This window comes from Erpetoichthys calabaricus, chromosome 8 (assembly GCF_900747795.2).
Source record: "Erpetoichthys calabaricus chromosome 8, fErpCal1.3, whole genome shotgun sequence".
Lineage (NCBI taxonomy): Eukaryota > Metazoa > Chordata > Cladistia > Polypteriformes > Polypteridae > Erpetoichthys > Erpetoichthys calabaricus.
In genome coordinates, this window is record NC_041401.2 from 163,391,062 (window position 1) to 163,410,828 (window position 19,767).

The 19,767-nt window shown below is 38.3% G+C and overlaps 1 protein-coding gene across 1 annotated transcript in view; it reads left to right on the forward strand.

The window, feature by feature from the left end:
- Positions 1–1,599: 1,599 nt before the first annotated feature.
- The window catches only part of p3h1 (prolyl 3-hydroxylase 1), a 58,147-nt gene continuing 39,979 nt past the window's right edge, over positions 1,600–19,767 (forward strand). Inside the window, exons 1-7 of the mRNA XM_028807712.2 lie at positions 1,600–2,129; positions 3,714–3,866; positions 10,014–10,203; positions 10,288–10,419; positions 11,895–12,034; positions 12,150–12,239; positions 12,730–12,782. Coding sequence (XP_028663545.2) covers positions 1,680–2,129; positions 3,714–3,866; positions 10,014–10,203; positions 10,288–10,419; positions 11,895–12,034; positions 12,150–12,239; positions 12,730–12,782 — 1,208 coding nt within the window. The 5' untranslated portion in view covers positions 1,600–1,679. The remainder of the gene's footprint in view (positions 2,130–3,713; positions 3,867–10,013; positions 10,204–10,287; positions 10,420–11,894; positions 12,035–12,149; positions 12,240–12,729; positions 12,783–19,767) is intronic.

The window sequence follows — 19,767 nt, forward strand, 5'->3', positions numbered from 1 at the left end:
AATTGATTAATTATGGACCATAAATGATAAGATGTTTTGGATATCACTTATGCAGTATGCCCAATGTTCTTACTCAACTTTATTTGTATTTGGAAATCAAATAGCTGACTATACATCTACATTCAAAAGAATAAATCAATGAACTGAACTGTATTAATTATACCACATCATTCCATTCAATCAAATAGTTTTGATTTAATATATACAGATGGCTTTATGTCAGCACAATGTGTGATTGTTGGTAGAACTAAGCTCAAACATACAGTAAGTACTCCATTTGTTTGGCTTTTATTGATCAGAACTGATGTATTTTTGTTAGCCTAAGCACATTTATTTTACCCACATGTTGATGACGTTAGAGATTTCAAAAAAACTTATTTCCTATACAATTTATTGAAAGTTATCCAGAGATGATGAGTATAATTAATATTCAAATTATATATACTGCATCAGTACAAACAATTAAGAATATGGAAAACATTTTTAATTTTTTTTGAATGACTGCTGTTTTGTGTTAACTGAATATTACTACATCATGTTATATAGATGGCAAGAAAAAGGATACTTTTGTGATGTAGCGTGGGCAACAAACTTACCTGTGTACACTCTTAATGGGTCTTTAATGGCCTTTTTTAATTCTTTACTTGGTTGTGTGGAACTACTGCTTCACAAAGCACCATTTCTTTCTGGGAAGGGTTCTTTGCATATGGCATTGGTTCTTTATGCTTTGAAAAAATGTCCTTATATGTATAAAAAATGAAATCCTGAATGTATGGTACGCTACCTAGCAGGACACTAACAGACTAAAGAAACTCTAACCTGTTATTGTATGCAGCAAGAATCCTTGTAAAATCTGGACTTATTGGTATTTCACAAATAACGGAATTCGGAAAAAATCAATTTACGATAAGTCTTTTAACTTTTATTCCAACTGTACAAAGGTGTGGAGATCCCATGGACCACAATGGAACAAAAGCAGCGGATCTTTAGACAAACATCCGCCACAGGATAGTCACGTTACGTACACAAAGTATTTGTTTTAAGTTACATCAGCTTAATTTAACTGTGCACAGTGGAAAAGGGAATATGTTTTGAATATTAAACTAGTGTTAATTTTCTGTATGATTAACCTAAAATAGGTGAATAATGACAATGTTCACTGAGGCTGTAACGCTTATATCAAAATATAATAATTTAATAGTTTTAATAGTTTTATTTCAACATGATTAAATTCTGTTAATGTGTCTTCTAAGAAATTATGTCAACGTATATAGAAAAAGCTAGGTAAAATCAACACACATTATTATATTATTTTAACTTACTTTGGGTACTGTACACAACCCGTTAGCTAATGTTTAAGTATCGAAGGTGACTATTCATAACATATTACTTATAAATTTAGGGTAGGGTAAACATAGAGTCTACCTGTTGCAATCTTTCGTTTAATAGCAAATGAACATTTCATATGCGAATTAATTTTCCCTCGTGTGCAGCTTTATTCTCCTTATTTAATTGCCTCCGCCCAGTGCTGAGCCGCTGTACACATGGAGCCTGAGGCTCTGAGGTTTTCTGTGAATTCTGCGCCGTCCAATCAGCTATCCGTTCTTCGCCGGGACACACTCTGCGTGTCTGCGCGGCCGACTTGGGGGAACCGATTTAGGAACAACTTCATTTCCACCATGTCGCGCCTAGTTGCCTTGTTGCTCCTCGCTTTGCCGGCGATTGCCCCCCAACAATCTGCGGAGCCACCGCTGGAGCCCTACGACCAGCTCTATGATCGTGGGGTAGAGGCGTACTACCGGGGCGACTGGAAGTCCGTCATTCTGAACATCGAGCGGGCGCTGCGAAATAAGGGGGCAATCCGCCGGGCAAGAGCTGAATGTCGTCTCAGCTGCGCCAACCAGACTCAATTCGGGGAGCCACTGCCGGACTTTGGTGTGCCTCTGCCTGGCCAGGGGCCGGTTCACGATCTGGCCTTTTTCGATAAAATCCTCCGAAGGGCCGACTGTTTGCAAAATTGTGAGTCGGGGAAACTTGGAGAATTGTCGATGCATAAAGTGAGCGAAGAGACTGAACTGGAATTCCAGAAGAGGAGTCCGTACAACTACCTACAAGTGGCGTATTTCAAGGTAAAATTGTTCAGTAAGTTGTGCGGCTGAGCTCTCGGTGGGGTTTCTCCTCAGAATGTGTGGTGGGACAAGGGATCGGCTGTGGCGTCCCGAATGTGTGGCAAGAGGTACGTGTGCGAACGATCATTTCGCTATAAAGTGTCATTGTGCCATATATATGGAAACAACTCAACCTAATTTCATGTGACTTCATTCATACATATTTGAATGCCATATTGACGATTACTGAATCGTAATTTGTATACAAAAAGTTTGACCCATAGATTTTCGCATTACAGTATGGCAGGGAAGTGCGAGCATAGTGAAGGCTCTCAGAGTTCTGTGATGCACGAACTCAATCCATCCGTTTTCTATTCCACTAAGTCAGTGCAAGACACTTTCTAGTAGCATCATATGCAAACCTGGATACCTTTTCACTTTTTCCTGCATTGTTAGCTAATGTACGCGACGGTTCAGTACGTACGAACTGAGCGAAATGAGCATTGCTGGACCAGTTTGGGTTTTAACCAAAGGGGATGCTCTAATAACCAGCGGGAAGCCCATCTTGACTTTAAGTGGTGGACATAACATATCTAATTTCTGGAAACAGAAGTAACAGACCCCCAGTATTGCACATGTACTTACAATTTGCGATGGCAAGAAGCTGCCGGTGGAGGCGTTGAAGTGATCGGGTAACACCCCAGCCCCCCGCTGCAAGACTTGTTGCCACGTAGTCTGCACGTATGACTTCAGGGAGTAACTGTACATTTAGAAAAGATAAAAATAGTGTTTTTAACCTCTTGCTACTGCTTAAAACCGCTGAAACGAAAGCTGAACTTCTTAATCTGTAGTGGATCTCGCATAACGTCCGAAAGTTTCAAAAGCGCCTAACACGAAGAGGGTAGCCTATATCGGGAAGCCCAAAGACACCAGAAGAAAGCACAGACGAAGCTGCACAGCATTTGCCTTTTGCCGGGACGTGTACACGAATGACTAATGGAAGTTAACAGTACTGTCTAATTGGGAAATCAAACATATTGTGCCAGTGCCGGAGTATTTTAACACGTAGTAACTATATCCACGGACCAGTTCTATTAAACTTTATTTGCTATTGTTATGCCATACTGTGATGCAGTAGTCAAAATGACTGAAATATACAGTATAATAGTAGACAGAATTAATGTTTAAATGTCGAGCACCTGCTTTTGAAATGTATATAGAAGGCACAAGTGGTGGAAGGTCCAGGTCATCATCAGATCTGAGTTTGCCTGAAGGGCATTGGATCCCCCAGTAATTTATTTTCTGTGAAAACTCTGTTATTTGTAGTTTTGTGTTACTTCTCGCAGCTGTGAATTATTCATATCTCAATTAAAATGTTAACAAGACTTTATAATGTCATGATCTGTTTATGTTAATCACTGAGATTTCTTGTGCTTTACTGTGTGTTTAACATAATTTGTATATAGAAATGTTGCATAGTTTAATAATTTATTTTTAATGCATTGTAGTTGTATACAGTATATGTTTTAGAATTCTGTGAGAATTCAATTGGGAAATAAGTAATCAACCTGATTAAGCTGCAGCAGATCTCCTCTCTGCTATTAGATCGATAAGCTTGACAAGGCTGTGGCGGCAGCACACACCTTCTTTGTGGCAAACCCCACGCACATGGAAATGAAGCAGAACCTGGAATACTACAGGATGATGGCCGGCGTGCAGGAGGCTGACTTCAAGGATCTGGAGGCAAAAGCACACATGGTAAGGAGATGTGCGACATGAATGGCTTTAATGTCCTTTTCGTTATCATTATCTGCTACCACCCTAAGACTGCATTAGACGCCCACTTGTTATTAATTGCACTTAATCATATATCACATTACACGACTTTTCAAGCGATTTTCAGTTGTAGCCTTAATTTACATAGTTGGTGGTGCACTCTGTGAAGCTTGTCATTTAATGTTGAATGCCCAGTGACTGAGACCAACTGGTTTGCAACTCACTACAATAAATGATCCTAGAGCTCTCAGGTTGTGCATGCAGGAGAGCTGACAACCAATGAATACTCATCCAGGAGTATAATTCATGGAATGTATGAGGAATAAGTAAGCTTGCAAACTGATGAAAGGCTCATCTTTCTGGTGTCTCATGTTTTGGAAAAAAGAAAAAATACCAGTTAACCCTTCGTACAGTGCCGGCTCCGTCAGATAGCATGGGGGCTTTGGACCTCACAAACGGAAGAGAAGCTCGTCTGCCAGACATCTCATGTTTTATATTCCACAACAGAATGGAAAATGAAATAAAGGGTTGAGATTACAGCTGAAATCATTGTAGCTGACAACCCTTCGTACAGCACCAGCTCTGTCAGGCAGCATGGTTTTGACTGTCAGAAAAATGGGCGAGCACAACTGTGTTGAACATGTATAGGCACTGGCTGGTGGCCACAATGTTTCTGATGCCTGTGTATGTCTTTGTTTTGGTATCAAACAGGGGCCCAGCATATTACTTTGCCTGGGGGCCTATGAAGCTTTTAAGGCAGCCCTGATGCTGGTAGCATGCGATCGCTAAATGTGACATCAGTAGGCTTGCTTTGCGATTTTCTTTTTTAGATCTTTTATTGAATGTATTGAAACCACATTACATTCCATACAATCAAGTCAAACTTAACAAAACTAAATACGAATCAACTCCATGAGAAAGAGAGGAAGGCCAAAAACCAGAGCAAAACTGTTAAGAGTAGTAAAGAGAGAAAGGAGTCTTTTCTCCCAATATAAATGCTTATTCTAAAATGTTATTGATTAGGTCCTGCCAGGTTTTAAAAAAAAGTTTTGAAAGGATTCTCTAAGTGAGAATTAGATTTTTTCCAGTTTCAAATAGTATTTAACATCAGTTACCCACTGACTTAAAAGAGGTGGGATAGGATTCTTCCAGTTGAGCAGGATAAGTCTGTTTGTCCGTCTCCACTTTAAGCTCATCTAGGAGTCCACCAAACACAGCTATTAATGGATTTGAGTGATTGTGACACCAAGACTGGCTTATAGGCATTTAAACATTTTCGCCCAGAATAATTTTACTTTGCACACACCATGTGGCCCAGTGAAGTTGGGGCTCGATTGCAAAGTTTGCAGGTTGTATCTTGCCCTGGAAACATTTTGGACAATTTTAAACGAGATAGATGTGCTCGATAAAAGATTTTAAATTGAGCGATTGAATGTTTTGCACATTTGAAGATCCCTGTGATTTTCAGTTATTTAAATTGACATGGTCCGGTGACAAGATCAGCAGTCTCGGTCGGCTAATCTGACATACCACATGGCTGAAAGTTGCATAATGTGATTTTACAGTCCAGTTGTACTATGGTGTTCATCCTCTATTATGGGTTGGGACATTATTAATGCAAAGAGGGCAGAAAATTACATTACAACAGTCAAGATGTAGTTCTGCCCATTCCTATGTCTCTTAAAATAATTTCATGTTGAAGGCAGTGCTATGATCATAATCTTGACAATACCAAAATGAAGGTAAATAGTTTTGTGAGTGAGCTATACTAAAGCACGTTAACACAGATTGCAAATTAAAATCAAGTATGGATGGCAAGATAGCATTCTTTGTTCCTTGTAGGTTAGTACACAGTAACACAGATTGCAATTAATATTAGTAATTCTTACCCAGGGACACTGTATAAATTAACTAGAGATCAAAAACAATGTGTTTTATTATATGGGAATAAAATTAACCATCAAAAATAGGTCATGTCATTTTCTAACCAGCTTAATCCAGACCAGAGTCACAGAGAGGCTGGAGCTTATCCCAGCTAGCATAGGGTACAAGGCAGGAGCAAACCCTGGAAAAGGCGACAATCCATAGCAGGATAAACACACACACGCACACGCACACACACATCTACACACCAGGTCCAGTTTTGTGTTGTTCATCTATCCTGCATATCTTTGGACAGTGGGAGGAACCTGGAGCACCCATTTTGATCCCACACAGACACGAGGAGAACAGGCAGACTCCACACAGGGAAGATTGTGATGCAAACCCTGGTCTCTTGACTGTGAGACAGCAGTGGTACCAATGGTGCCACCACGCCTCCCATACAGAAACAGATGCCTCATGATATTCAGTGAAGAATGAAATGTTAATTTACATTTGTGTATTCAGGGAATAGCACCTAATCCTGTACAGATGACAGCAGTCAAAGCTCCTGATGTTGACACGTTTTAGCATTGAGATAATTTACTAAATCGCTTACAAAACACCACTAGTAGGTGCCTCCCAGCCAATTGCTGTGAGCCTGACAGAGAATCGCGTCTGTTCAATGGGGTGATAAAAGTATGGTCAGGTGTTCTCACCTATGCCCTAGTTTATGGCTCTGTAATTTAACGGAGTGTGTACTACAATGGTGAATTCCTATGGTAAATTTATTTCCACCATTATGTTACCTTTATTTTGAGAGGAGCTACTTCATGTAAAATATGTTTCAGAGTTGTAGCTGTTTTAGAAGCTTACATACACTATTATTTATTTTAGCTAAGTAGCAACATATCAGTGAGCCATAAAGTACTGTTATTGTTTAGATGTTGTAGCATATTTATTGTCAAAAGTAGAAGCTCGTTGATATTAGATGACAAGGCCACAAGTTTCAGTCAAAGATAAGATGATTAGTATAATGCATAGTACAGCAATGAGAGCTCTAGGATCATTTAATTACTGCAAAAACACACCTAGTCAAATGGGGATCGAAAATAAATTGTGGAGGTTGTTCAAATTTCTTTCTATTCATATTGTGGAGGGTGCCGGAATGACAGGTCTCAAAAATAAAAGTTGGGGCGCAAACTGCATTGTCCCATTTAATTTAACAAAAAAGTTTAAACAAAAATAAATACCTCTTGGTGTTTAGGTGTCTCACTTCCCCTCATCTGCTGCATTTGTGAAGACATGTTAGTAAAAGCATAGGAGACATGCTTAGATAGATAGATAGATAGATAGATAGATAGATAGATAGATAGATAGATAGATAGATAGATAGATAGATAGATAGATAGATAGATAGATAGATAGATAACTTTATTAATCCTAAGGGGAAATTCACATACTCCAGCAGCAGCATACCGATACAAAAAACGATATTAAATTAAAGAGTAATAAAAATGCAGGTAAAAACTGACAATAACTTTGTATAATGTTAATGTTTACCCCCCACCGGGTGGAATTGAAGAGTCACATAGTTCGGGGGAGGAACGATCTCCTCAGTCTGTCAGTGGAGCAGGACAGTGACAGCAGTCTGTCGCTGAAGCTGCTCCTCTGTCTGGAGATGACACTGTTTAGTGGATGCAGTGGATTCTCCATAATTGATAGGTGCCTGCTGAGTGCCCGTCTCTCTGCTACAGATGTCAAGCTGTCCAGCTCCATGCCAACAATAGAGCCTGCCTTCCTCACCAGTTTGTCCAGGCATGAGGCGTACTTCTTCTTAATGCTGCCTCCCCAGCACACCACCGTGTAGAAGAGAGCGCTCGCCACAACCGTCTGATAGAACATCTGCAGCATCTTATTGCAGATGTTGAAGGATGCCAGTCTTCTAAGGATGTATAGCCGGCTCTGTCCTCTCTTGCACATAGAATCAGTATTGGCAGTCCAGTCCAATTTATCATCCAGCTGCACTCCCAGATATTTATAGATCTGCACCCTCTGCACACAGTCACCTCTGACGATCACGGGGTCCATGAGGGGTCTGGGCCTCCTAAAATCCACCACCAGCTCCTTAGTTTTGCTGGTGTTCAGGTGTAGAGTCACCTTCAAAGATGGCATGTATAAAACTGGACAGGAGGTGAGAGAAGTGCCTCGAAAATATTAACAGAGTCTGAGAAGCAGGCTTTACGGGAACACACTCAAGAAAAGGAGTGTCGGTAAAGAGGCATTGACATACACGTGAATGCAGAGGGAAGGCGCTGAAGGTACACGAGGGGAAAGAGGTAGCAAAACATGTTTTAATTATGCTGTTACCTGTCTGTGACAGATGCTATGGCTAGTTTTGTAAGTTAAAAAAAAAATGAGTGTCGAAGAAATGGAATTTTTCCTGCTCAAGTGTGCCACCCACCTCCACCTTACTCTGCTCATTCGAAGACAGAGGAAATCTGTATTCCATTCTTTCCACCAGTTCCTTGCCAGCAGCTACTCATCAGGGCTGACTGGGAGATGCGTCTGAAGTGCTCTCTAAGTGCGGTGTCTGCACGTGCCAATAACTCCCCCACCGCCACTAGCTGAGCTTCTTTTATGTCGTCTTCTCCAAGTGGGGCAATGTCATCATTGCTTCACCACACCAGGGTCTGCATGAGTTTTACATGTTCTCCTGGTGTTTACAGATTGATTGGTAGATTTAGAACCAGTAGCCAGAGAAATAGTTGAAATGACAAACCTGAAGTCTGAAGCTCGACAGACAGAAGAACATCAAGGAATTAAAGCAACAAAGGAAAAAAAAAGAAAAAACGTACATTGAGAACAAAAAGAATTTTGTGACTCAAAAAAAATGAAAGGATCACTGCTTAAGTACCCAATTTTTCACACCAAATTAACCAATAACTAATACACATTTGTTTGTGCTTTTTTTTTCTTTATCCACTGAGAAATGGTACATGTTGTCAGTGCAGCCATACTTAACCCAGAAATAATTTATTTGACCCCCAGTCACACAAAGGATTTTACTAATTGGGACCGCTGAAACCGCCAGACAAAGACAGATCACATGACATGCGGGTTCTGATTCCGTGCATTTTGCAGTGCGGAAATATTTAATGAAAAACAATAATGAATTTAAAAACCTTACAAATCATAACAGTAAAAGGATGTAGTGCAACCAAAACAGCAAGCAGTTGGTGGGAGTGGTGGCCCATGAATTTGGCCATGGAATTTGGGGAATTTTAAAATAGATGCCAGATTAGCAAAGTAATTGGATTATAGGGAGGTGGATTAGTGAAGGACCCCCTGCATTATGTTGCAATTGGTGGCTTTTGATCTTTCTCTCTAATTCTTTATCATTTACGTCAGGTTTACACTTTTGGCTTTGTTATTTATTACAGTACCTTTTGTAAAGTTCTTTTACTCAAGATCTTTCCCTTTGCAAGTATTTCTTTATATACTTTGTTTTTTTCATTCCTTATTTTTTCATTCTTCATAAGCTTCTGTTTCTTATCGGTTTTTGCTTTATACTCAATTATTGCTAAATAAATATATCTAACTGAAACATTTATTGGTGTTTGGGGGCATTTTTTATATAGTTTTGGCCTTCCTTCTCATCTTTTCAGATGAGATTTATTATCATAGCATTCTGAAAAAACCCACTCAATCCAGTTCCTACATCATTAAAAAAATAAATTGAAGAGCCTCTCCCGTTAGACGAGTAGCAATCCCAGTAGAAGCAATAAAATGATCATGCAGGGAAACGGAGAAGGGATGTGAGGAGTCCATAGGGCCTCATCTGTTATCATGTATAAAGAGTAAAAAGGCAAGACAGATTATTCATGACTAGCATAACAAAATCCTGCTAGCAGATTTGTAGTCTATAGAAAGAGAAGTCCTAAACTTCCAAGCTTGCTATTCTGCTTCATCGATTCCTGATATATAGCTACTTTAAAACCTTTGCTAGTGTTCTATTCCCTAATGTTACTTACAGCTGCTCCCATCTTCACAATTTTTTGATGAGCCCACCTCCTAGGGCAGCTTTAATACTAAGACCTTGGTATCAGTCAGAAATGCTTGACTAGTCCACCAGCCTCCTAAGTCAGTCCTTGTGCTTCTTCTAGCCGTGTTGGTTGTCACAGGTGGCAGACCCCATTTACGAATGATGCATGCCTATTTCTGAACCATTGCATGGTTTCCCTCTTGACTTTCCTGTTCCATTTTCAGGAAGCATTCAAGGAAGGTGTGGCATTTTACACAAATGATGAATTTCTGGAGGCAATTCCACATTTGGAGGCAGCAGTAGAGGAGTACTTCAGTGCAGACCAGGAGTGCCGCTCCTTATGTGAGGGGGCCTATGACTATGATGGTTACAATTACTTGGAGTACAATGCTGACCTCTTTCAGGCCATAACAGGTGAGCCAAAATGCATGTTGTCTTAAGGTCATTGTTGACCCTGAGCTGTTACATATTCACTTGTTTTCCTTTCTGCCCACTTAGATCACTACACCCAAGTGCTAAACTGTAAACAGAGCTGTGCTGTGGAGCTTGCCAGCAGACCTGGTCAAGAAAAACACATCGAGGACTTTCTGCCTGGTCACTTCAATTATCTGCAGTTTGCCTACTACAACAGTGAGTCCCATTTGGGTGTCCAGGTAGCTGTGTGATGTGCTTCATCATTGTCACAACCTTTTTAATTTTTTGGATAAAGTGTTTATTGAAAGTCACAAAAAGCTAACATGGTAAAAAATAGAAATAAATTTACCTTAACAAATTAACAACCCAATGACCTGCATTCCACACTCCTCCAACCAAAAGCCCAAACCAGCTCTGCAGGATCCAAAGTTCTAAATGACCATGAAAGAAAAGTCTGTGTGGATCAAAAAGTCATCAACAGCACTGTATCAACTTCATCAAGGAGGTAAAAAGTTGAAGATTAGGGCTGGAGTCATGATCAAGAGCCAACCACAGATGCACTGCATATATCATTTCTGACCATTTATCAATGTAGAGGCCAGAATCAGATTTATAAAACTTGCATATGCATTAAAAGAGGCTTGAACTGTGCATATTCAACTTTCACAGCAAAAGTCAGATTTATAAAAGTAAACTTGGCGGGAGAACTTGCAAATATCTTATGGCAGCTTTAACGAATATGTATGCAACATTTCAAGGAAAGTGTAAAATGACGACACCTATGATAAAGTAGGTGAATGCAGCCAAACCAGGTAAATACCGACTCACATATATAATGAATCATATCACCAAACTGTTTTTATAATGTGTGTTGATGTGACAGACATATTAAACCTCAAATATGATGAATATATTGTAACATAAAGACTCTATTTTAGTTTGCTTTAAAGAGGGTCAATGCTGCGTATTTGCACTGAAGAACTTACTTGGGTTTTCCTTAGTTTATATTTGCTACCTGTTGTCACTTCTCAGGTTGTCAATGATTGCATTAAGTAAAAACACAGACGTGATTCACTCCCTGTGTACAGAAAGCCCTAAATCACATACCCTACAGCATATTCATAGCATAATTCTTTGAGACAGCATAGTTTGTTTTGCACTGCTTGAAAACTATGCAAATATACATACAGTACAGCTAGTCATCAACTTACGACCTATGAGTCTTATGACCATTCGACTTACGATCACTACCATGTCTCATGGGCAAACAACAGTTTTTGCCACGCCAGCTTCATATGCCGTGACTCGTTCATCTTGACCTCAGTTTATTACCTGTGGTAATAAATATTACAAGCCATATGAAACAGAGCAGAGGAAATTAGGAGCCCACTTATTTTAAAGTGACATTACATTGTATAAGAATAAAAAGGAAGAGGAAGGTATAGTGAAGGAAGAGTTTAGTTATTGGAATGCTTTATAGCCAATGTTATCAAATATGTCATCCAGAGTATGAATACCCTACAAGCCCAGGGCTGGAAAATAATGGCTTCATCTCCAGTGCATAGCATCAGGTTAACCATTGCCATATCTTGAGCTTTTGAGCTCCTAGGGTAGGAACAGTGATGAAGACCTTCTTTTCTCCTTCTGTCTGATTTGACAAGGCTGGACATTTGCATTTTATTCTTTTGTAGATGAAAACTATAAGAAGGCAATCGAGAATGCTAAGACGTATCTTCTGTTCCACCCCAGAGATGAAGTGATGAATCAGAACCTGGCTTACTATTCAGCTGTGCTAGGAGAGGAGATTGCTGCCAACATTTCGGCCAGAAAGGTGGGGGAAATTGCAAGACTTGACATTGTGTGGAAGGAGAAGTGGAGAGCAAGTGTTTATCACAGGAGCGAGAAAGCCAGTAGTGATGACTTCTGTCTTCCTCTGTTTTCCGCAGAATGTGGAGATGTATATTCGACAGTCTCTCTTGGAGAAAGAACTTTTGTTCTATGCATATGACGTCTTCGGCATCACATTTGTTGATCCAGTGAGTCATTAATTTTTTTTTGTCTGTCTTCCACCTGTCATAAAAAAATGTCACCCGAGGGCTGCAAATTTGACACCAAATTGTTGCATACAGAAAGTGGAAAGGGAAGGGAAACTTATGGTATCAGAGGTGCATGTTATCACTACTTTTGGATGTGTCTCATGGTAGACAGGTTAATAATATGTAAGATAGTTCTAATAATGTATTAAGTGGAAGAGATTTTGGGGAATTCTGTCTTGTTCTCTTTCTTTCTTATCTGAGTCCAGTTGAGTGCCCAACGAGTCTCATGGCAGCCCATACATGACTAGTTTTGAGGCTGAAAAAATTATGTTGGGCAGCTCTGGTTAGAGAGGAGAAGGAAAATTAGGTTAGGATAGGAAGAAATATAAAATAGAAGATAACATTTTTGTTAACCTTTTAAGACTTGTAGTGATGCTAGGAATGTAAAAGGTTATGCAGAAGCCAACAGTGTATTTTCTCTTTTAATTAGGACACATGGACCCCTGAAGAAATAATGCCACAGAGACTTCGAGAAAAACAGAAGTAAGAATTTCCAGATTTAAAGTCTGTTGGTATGAGCAGTAATGGCTTTAGTATGCCATACTCTAAGCCTCTGTATTGTTCTCAACCGTAAGGTTTAGCCATCTACTATGTGACTTCTGGTTCCCTGGTGAAAATGGAGGCATATGGAAAGCGATGTTGCTTAGTTGATGAGCTTTATTTCTTGGTATTCCTAAATCATGTCTGTTTTGGTATTTACCAGGATTTTGCTATGTATATTCTTGTTTAAACCTTTCCCGTAAAACAAAGATCCTTTACTCCAAAATCAGTCATTCCAGAGATGAAAATGGTAATAATCCAGACACATGAGAAACTGAAACCAAAGGGATAATCTGTCACTGAGAGTTTGATCAGTAGTGCAGGTTTCCACTTGGAAACATACCTATAGGGGCGTTTTGGGTAAAGAGGCTGTTGGTATTATGATCTCCGAAATGTATATATTTTTGTGATTGTTTTAGTGATTATTTGGAATTGTTAGATCTCTAGTATTGAGTTTTGAGAAACAAAGAATCTGAGGTTATTTTTTGTGTTTGTTCTCCTAACAAAGTTGAATTTTTGTTTACTGTCTTCTGTGATGCCATTTTGTTTTCGCCACAGGCACTGAGCATTGTGCTGGCTGTTGCCATTAAAACCCATCTTGGAATTCCCGACACACACTCTTTGTTAATGTCAAACAAGCAATGGTGTGAAGTTCAGTCTAATTAATTCTGGGGTATCTGAGTTTGATGACTTATAACCCTTTACTTAGCAACTAACTATCAACTTTTCTTTTGAATTCTTGGTTTTGAAACTCTGTTCGTTTTTTTGACTCTGTGTTTTGATTGCCTTTTGGGCTCTGACAAAAGATTCTTTCTGAGTCCTGGACTTGATATTTGGTGCGTATTTTAGTTTTCACACCTTCTGGTCATTTTAATTTTTTGACCTCTGACTCTCTTAAGCAGAACAATCAAGTCATGCACTGATTTTACGAAATTTCCATTTACATTTAATCACTAAAGAGACACTTTTGTGCAAAGCGAATTACAAAAGAGGTCAACATAATTGAGTAAACCTCAGTCTGGGAGACTGTTTAGAAATAAATGTTAAAGGAGAATGTTTCGAAATTAACCATCACGTACAAAGAGCTCTAAACCAGACTAGTTAAATCTTTCCTTAGGGACAAAGACCTATCATCAAAGCCATAATCAATTAGGCAGATATTCGCTTGCAAAAAGTGTAACCCCAACAAATATCATGATGTGGATTATTAGGGAGTGGGACTGTGGATGACTAACAGGTCTAACCAATCATTCAGTCATTCAAAAAAATGAATCAGAGTTTGTTATTGATGTTCAGAATGTGTTGGACACCAGTCTGACCCATCATGTTTTATCTTTTAATCAATATAAGTTTTTAATTTCTTCTTTGAAATATTTCATCATTAGTAAGGTTTTTCACGAGTGGAGCCATGAAGTTAACAGTAAACAAAGCTTGTTATAGGATGTTTTAGACACTTTTCAGCATGTGTTGCGATGACATTGGCTTTGTTAAAGAGGACAGTGTTCTTGCAATTGGACTTTAAGGCCACTTATTGATATACATTAACTTCTAGAGAATACCATTGGTCTTGAATGATCGGTCTCCTTTCGCCTTTTGATTCTGATTAGGATTTTGGTTTTGACAAAATATCTTGCAACATTCCATCCATCAGATACTTGCCTGTTCCTGATAATACTGTTGAAAAAAATGTCCCCATAACTCATCTTTGTTGCAGACAAATTCTAATTTGATTTGACTTCACCTCCAGTCCATTATGAATACAAATGATTAGATATTCTGACACTGGCAAGTGGCTACTTGTCTCATTGGATTAGCACATGTAAGTAAGACTTTCACTGTACTCTGCACACGTGACAATAAAGATCCTATGAACATTGCCTCCAGACCTGACCACTGGACCTTGTACTATAGCCATTTGTTTAAGACCAGGCCCAAAACTTGAAAGCATTTTGATGTGTTCTCAGAGGCCACCAGATGGCAAAAGTGGCAAAGTGTTTCAAATCCAGAAGCTTACCTTTTACCCAGTCCCAGAGGTCAGAAGTATGAGTGCAAGAGTAGCGGAGACAAGGGTGTGTTTTGTGGCACCATTGCATCGTCCTGTATAAGAGAGGTTGGGAGCACGCGCTGATGGCCACATTACTGCACCCACCACACAACGAACTTAAGGCTTGGACCCGAGTGCAGTGGGTGACACCTCAGCACCACACCGGAACAGTATGTACTGTAGTTATACAGTAAGATGATGACGTATTGCATTAGTTTATCTATACATTGGATTGATGATTTGTTTTATATATTTGTGTTTTGTGCAATATATTTTTACTACTGCTGTATATGTTGTGATGGTGGTGATATGTATGGATGTAACACCAAAAGAAATTCCTAACAACTGTGTTACCTGGCAATAACAAATAAACCAAAATAACCTGAGACAAATACAAATAAATAAGTCTAGTGTTAGGGGAAAGTGAAACAAGACAGTATTATGACTGTTGCTTTGAGTAATTTTAAGTACATTTTAGGGTATTGTTTTGGAATCTAGATTGTTTTGGAAGTTGTTTTATTTAACTAGTGATTTAAAATTTATTCTTTATATTGTTTTGGTTGGTATTTGATGAAGTCCTCTAATGTTATGTCACCCTGGTCACTGTGGATGCTATGGTGAGGTTGTGCACTGCTCAGTTCCTTAATGGATGCCAGGCAAAGGTGAGGCTGTTTTGTTTAAACTCCATCTTAAAATTAATGAAATAAATGACAAATATGAATTTTTTTAAGAACTTGAAGTTTCAAACTTCAGGTTCTTGTCCTGCCCTTTTTACCAAAGTTTGAAGGATTGTCTGGACCCTCAATATTTTTTGGTTTTAATTTCTTAATCGTCAAGTTCTTCCATTCCTTTAATGTACAAAAAATATTTTTTTGATTGTTGTATTGTATTACCTACGATAACACGAAAAATTCCAACTAACCACTTAGGTTCTTTTCTTAATGGTGGATAGGAAGAAATGTCAAAACCGGCTATGTAACTGTTACCTGTAACCTGTCTCACTGTCCTTATTGTCCCCCAGGGACCTCTAATGGCAGGCTGATTGCTGACTGGGACTGTCTTTTACTTTCACTTCTTTGCTTCAGTCCAGTTCACAATCAAAAGAGAACTTCACAAAGCATCCTTTGTAGAACACAGCTAGAAAAGGAATGACAATCCAACACTCAGCAGTGCTAATAATCAATAATCAAACAGAGGCATTGAGATTAATCTTTTACTTAAGAGCTACATTTATTTGCTTAGTAATCAATTGCAGCTAATATAAGCCATACTAGTATTATACAACCTGGGAGGGTTCATGCAGCCTTCATTCAGTCCCAGATGGCAGTTTCTTAGTTATTGATTATAATTCCTTAATCGAAAGATGAAAAGAAAGATTTTTTACCAGATACAGAGCTTGTTGAAAAATGTCCAGCAGCTAAGCAGGAAGCAGAAAAGGCAGCCACTCTCATCCCTTCTCCCCCAAAGTGAATGCCTGGCTTTCTTTGGCTAGAAGAGCAGGCAGATTCTTAAAACACAGTAATGTTACAAAGACATTATCACTGTCACATTGTGGGAATCACAAGTTACATTAAGCTGCAAACAGACTAGCTGCACAAAACATCCCCCATACAACTGCCACACGTCATCACCATAGTTTTGTAATTCTCCAGTTTATTCACATTTTGGTGAATAAATGTAATGTGACTCGGGCAACTCTTCTCAACTTAGGGGTTGATCCTTCTTTCTCTTTTACTTACCACAAGGGTGAGATTTCTTTTTTAACTCTTTGAAGTAATGTTGATGTGGATTTAGCTGGCATCAAGGCAGGAAGGACCTTCTTGCTTACTTACCTTCAAAAAAGAGCATCATTTTCCAGTCTGATCACTTTTCAAAGGGTATGAGGAGGACAATGTGGTGCCATCACTCCCTTCTACCAAGAGAAAGAACACGTTCTGTAATTCAGTCGTGTTCTGAGGTGGCTGGGGATTGGGGTTTTGTTTTCTGTCACTGTTACTGGTTATGTTTTGTATTGGCAAACCCAGAAGGAGCAGTAGTCTGTCAGTATAATGCCAGAAAATGAAAATTTACATAAGTTGTGCCATATTGGACAAAAGGATGTAGAAGATGCCTGAAACCAGTATATACTGCAATATATACCTGCAGAAGAAAAAACATTGATTTCAGTGTTTCAGTTTTCTGATGAATGTTGTCCTCCTTTCTTGACTTTACCCACAATTATAGTTCATGGCATGTCTGATAAAGTTAACAAGAGAAGAACAGATAATCTGTGTTTTATTCTTTTCTAATTAATGCTGTATGAAGCAACTTTGGATTTGAGAAAGGTGCTATATAAATATATCTTATGACATAAAAGTTTTTTTTTTAATTTTTATGATTTTTTTGTAATCATTCCATACAAATACAAATTTTACAAAAAATAGGATTGAAAACAAATCAACCCCCACCCCTGAGAAAGAGAGCATGGCCAACGGAATAAAACTTAAAGCTAGTAAAAATAAATAAATTGATGAGTTTAATAGGCAGATAAATGAGGAGAATCTGCTTCCTCAGTGCTTTAAGAGCTTATTCTAAAATATTATTGACTAGCAAAATACCCGCGCTTCGCAGCGGAGAAGTAGTGTGTTAAAGAGGTTATGTAAACATATATATACATATACATATATATACATATCTACATATACACATATCTACATATACATATATATACATACATATACACATCCACATATACATATACAAATTTACACATCTACATATATATATACACATATATATACATATGTACATATATAAATATAGACATACATATATACATACATACATACATTCACATATATATATATACTAGCAAAATACCCGCGCTTCGCAGCGGAGAAGTAGTGTGTTAAAGAGGTTATGAAAAAGTAAAGGAAACATTTTAAAAATAACGTAACATGATTGTCAATGTAATTGTGTTGTCATTGTTATGAGTGTTGCTGTCATATATATATACATATACACATATACACACACATATACACACATATACAGATATATTATATATACATATACACATATATTTTTTATATATATATATATATATATATATATATATATATATATATATATATATATATATATATATATATATATATATATATATATATATACACATACATACATACATACATACATATACACACATAGATGCACTTACAATAACATAGAAATCAATATAAACAACATTAACATCATTATCATATGAGAATATGAAGTAATATATAAGAAGCACATTTCATATAAATATAAATAATTAAACAGTAAAATCTTCTTGTATAATTTGCTACCGTGGCTTTTCGTTGGTCTGTCCAGGATATTTAAATCACCTGTAGCTTGCAAACTGTTTCACCTATTGACTTGAAATGTGGTACACATATAATACGTCACGTCTGCTATCCGCTTTATGGGTGATGATTGTATTACTCTTTTTATGTTTATTTTATTTTAGAATCAACTCCTATCTGCGCACACCAGGGCGGCCGTGGGCAGATGCGTATGGTGTATTCACTCCATGTTATCGTGCATTGCGCTGTCACTGGTATTTTGATAAAAGAATTTGAACAATATATAAGAAGCGTATAAATGATTAAACAGTAAAACATTAACTTTTAAGAAGTAAAATTACATTGAGTACTACTGAAGTGCCTTCGGGTATACCTCATTTTTTCTTTGCCCATTACATGCTTAAATGTATACATTTTTTGGTGTACCTACCCGAGAACACGCGACATATAACCGACCGTGGGAGAAGCATGGATTTTAAAGAAGCGTTGAGTTCATCTGCTGGTCTCCCTCGTGGAATAACTGGTAATGTTTCACTAAAATCTACAGCGAGTAAAACGACATTACCTCCTTTTTTTTTTGTACGATCTCTGAGATGTTGCTTTTTTCGGTTGAAGGCTTCATAAGCTCTTTTATGTTCCATGGTGTACTTAATAAGTACTAATTATCCCAAACCATCATCTTTGAATGTTGCAAGACTTTCGCCTTGTATGTAGATCGGGGTAATTACATTCATTGCATTCCTAGTCTGAATCACAATCTGATTGTATGGGTGGTTACCTGGCACTGTAGGGTTGCCACCCGTCCTTTAAAATACGGAATCGTGCCGCGTTTGACAATGAAATTGCGCGTCCCGTTTTGAATCAATACTGGACGGGATTTATCCCGTATTTTTGTAATCATTTTTTTTTTAAAGCAGCGTCTCATGCAAATCATCCCACACGCATTTTATGAAGATGCCTCCTTTCCTACTTTTGATTGGGTAATACTTGATGTCATCGTTAGTTTGATTGGTGTTTTTAACTGTCCAGTGAGGAGGGCGTGTCTTTTAAGTACAGTCTGCAAAGTGTTGGCACTGAGATGTGGCGTCAGCGCCATACTTGAAGCCCCTAACGTTGCGGTCAGCAAGTCGGCTAACATCCGCCATGTGCCGTCTTTCAGTTGCGAGAAGCAGATCATAGAATGGTTGAAACTGTTGCCCCTAACGTTGCGCCACGGCGTGTGGTTCGTTTATACCTCGTGTCTTCTCATTAAACTTTTATCTCGCGAATATGTTATTGCAATCCGCAGCGGGAGCGTTTCTATAAACTTTATTTAAACTTACGTTTTACACCGTGGTTTGTTTCCCTTATGAACATGCTTGTATGCTTAACTCGCTCCGTTCTCAATTGTTTAATTAATTTTTTGCTCTTCGCTGTTTGCGGCTGTTCCTCCATTTCCCCCTACTTCGTTCTTTTATCTCGCGAATATGTTATTGCAATCCTTAACGGGAGCGTTTCAATAAACTGATTGAAAATAGTTTTGCATTTACCTTTTTAGTAAAAGGCGAGCTTTCAAGCC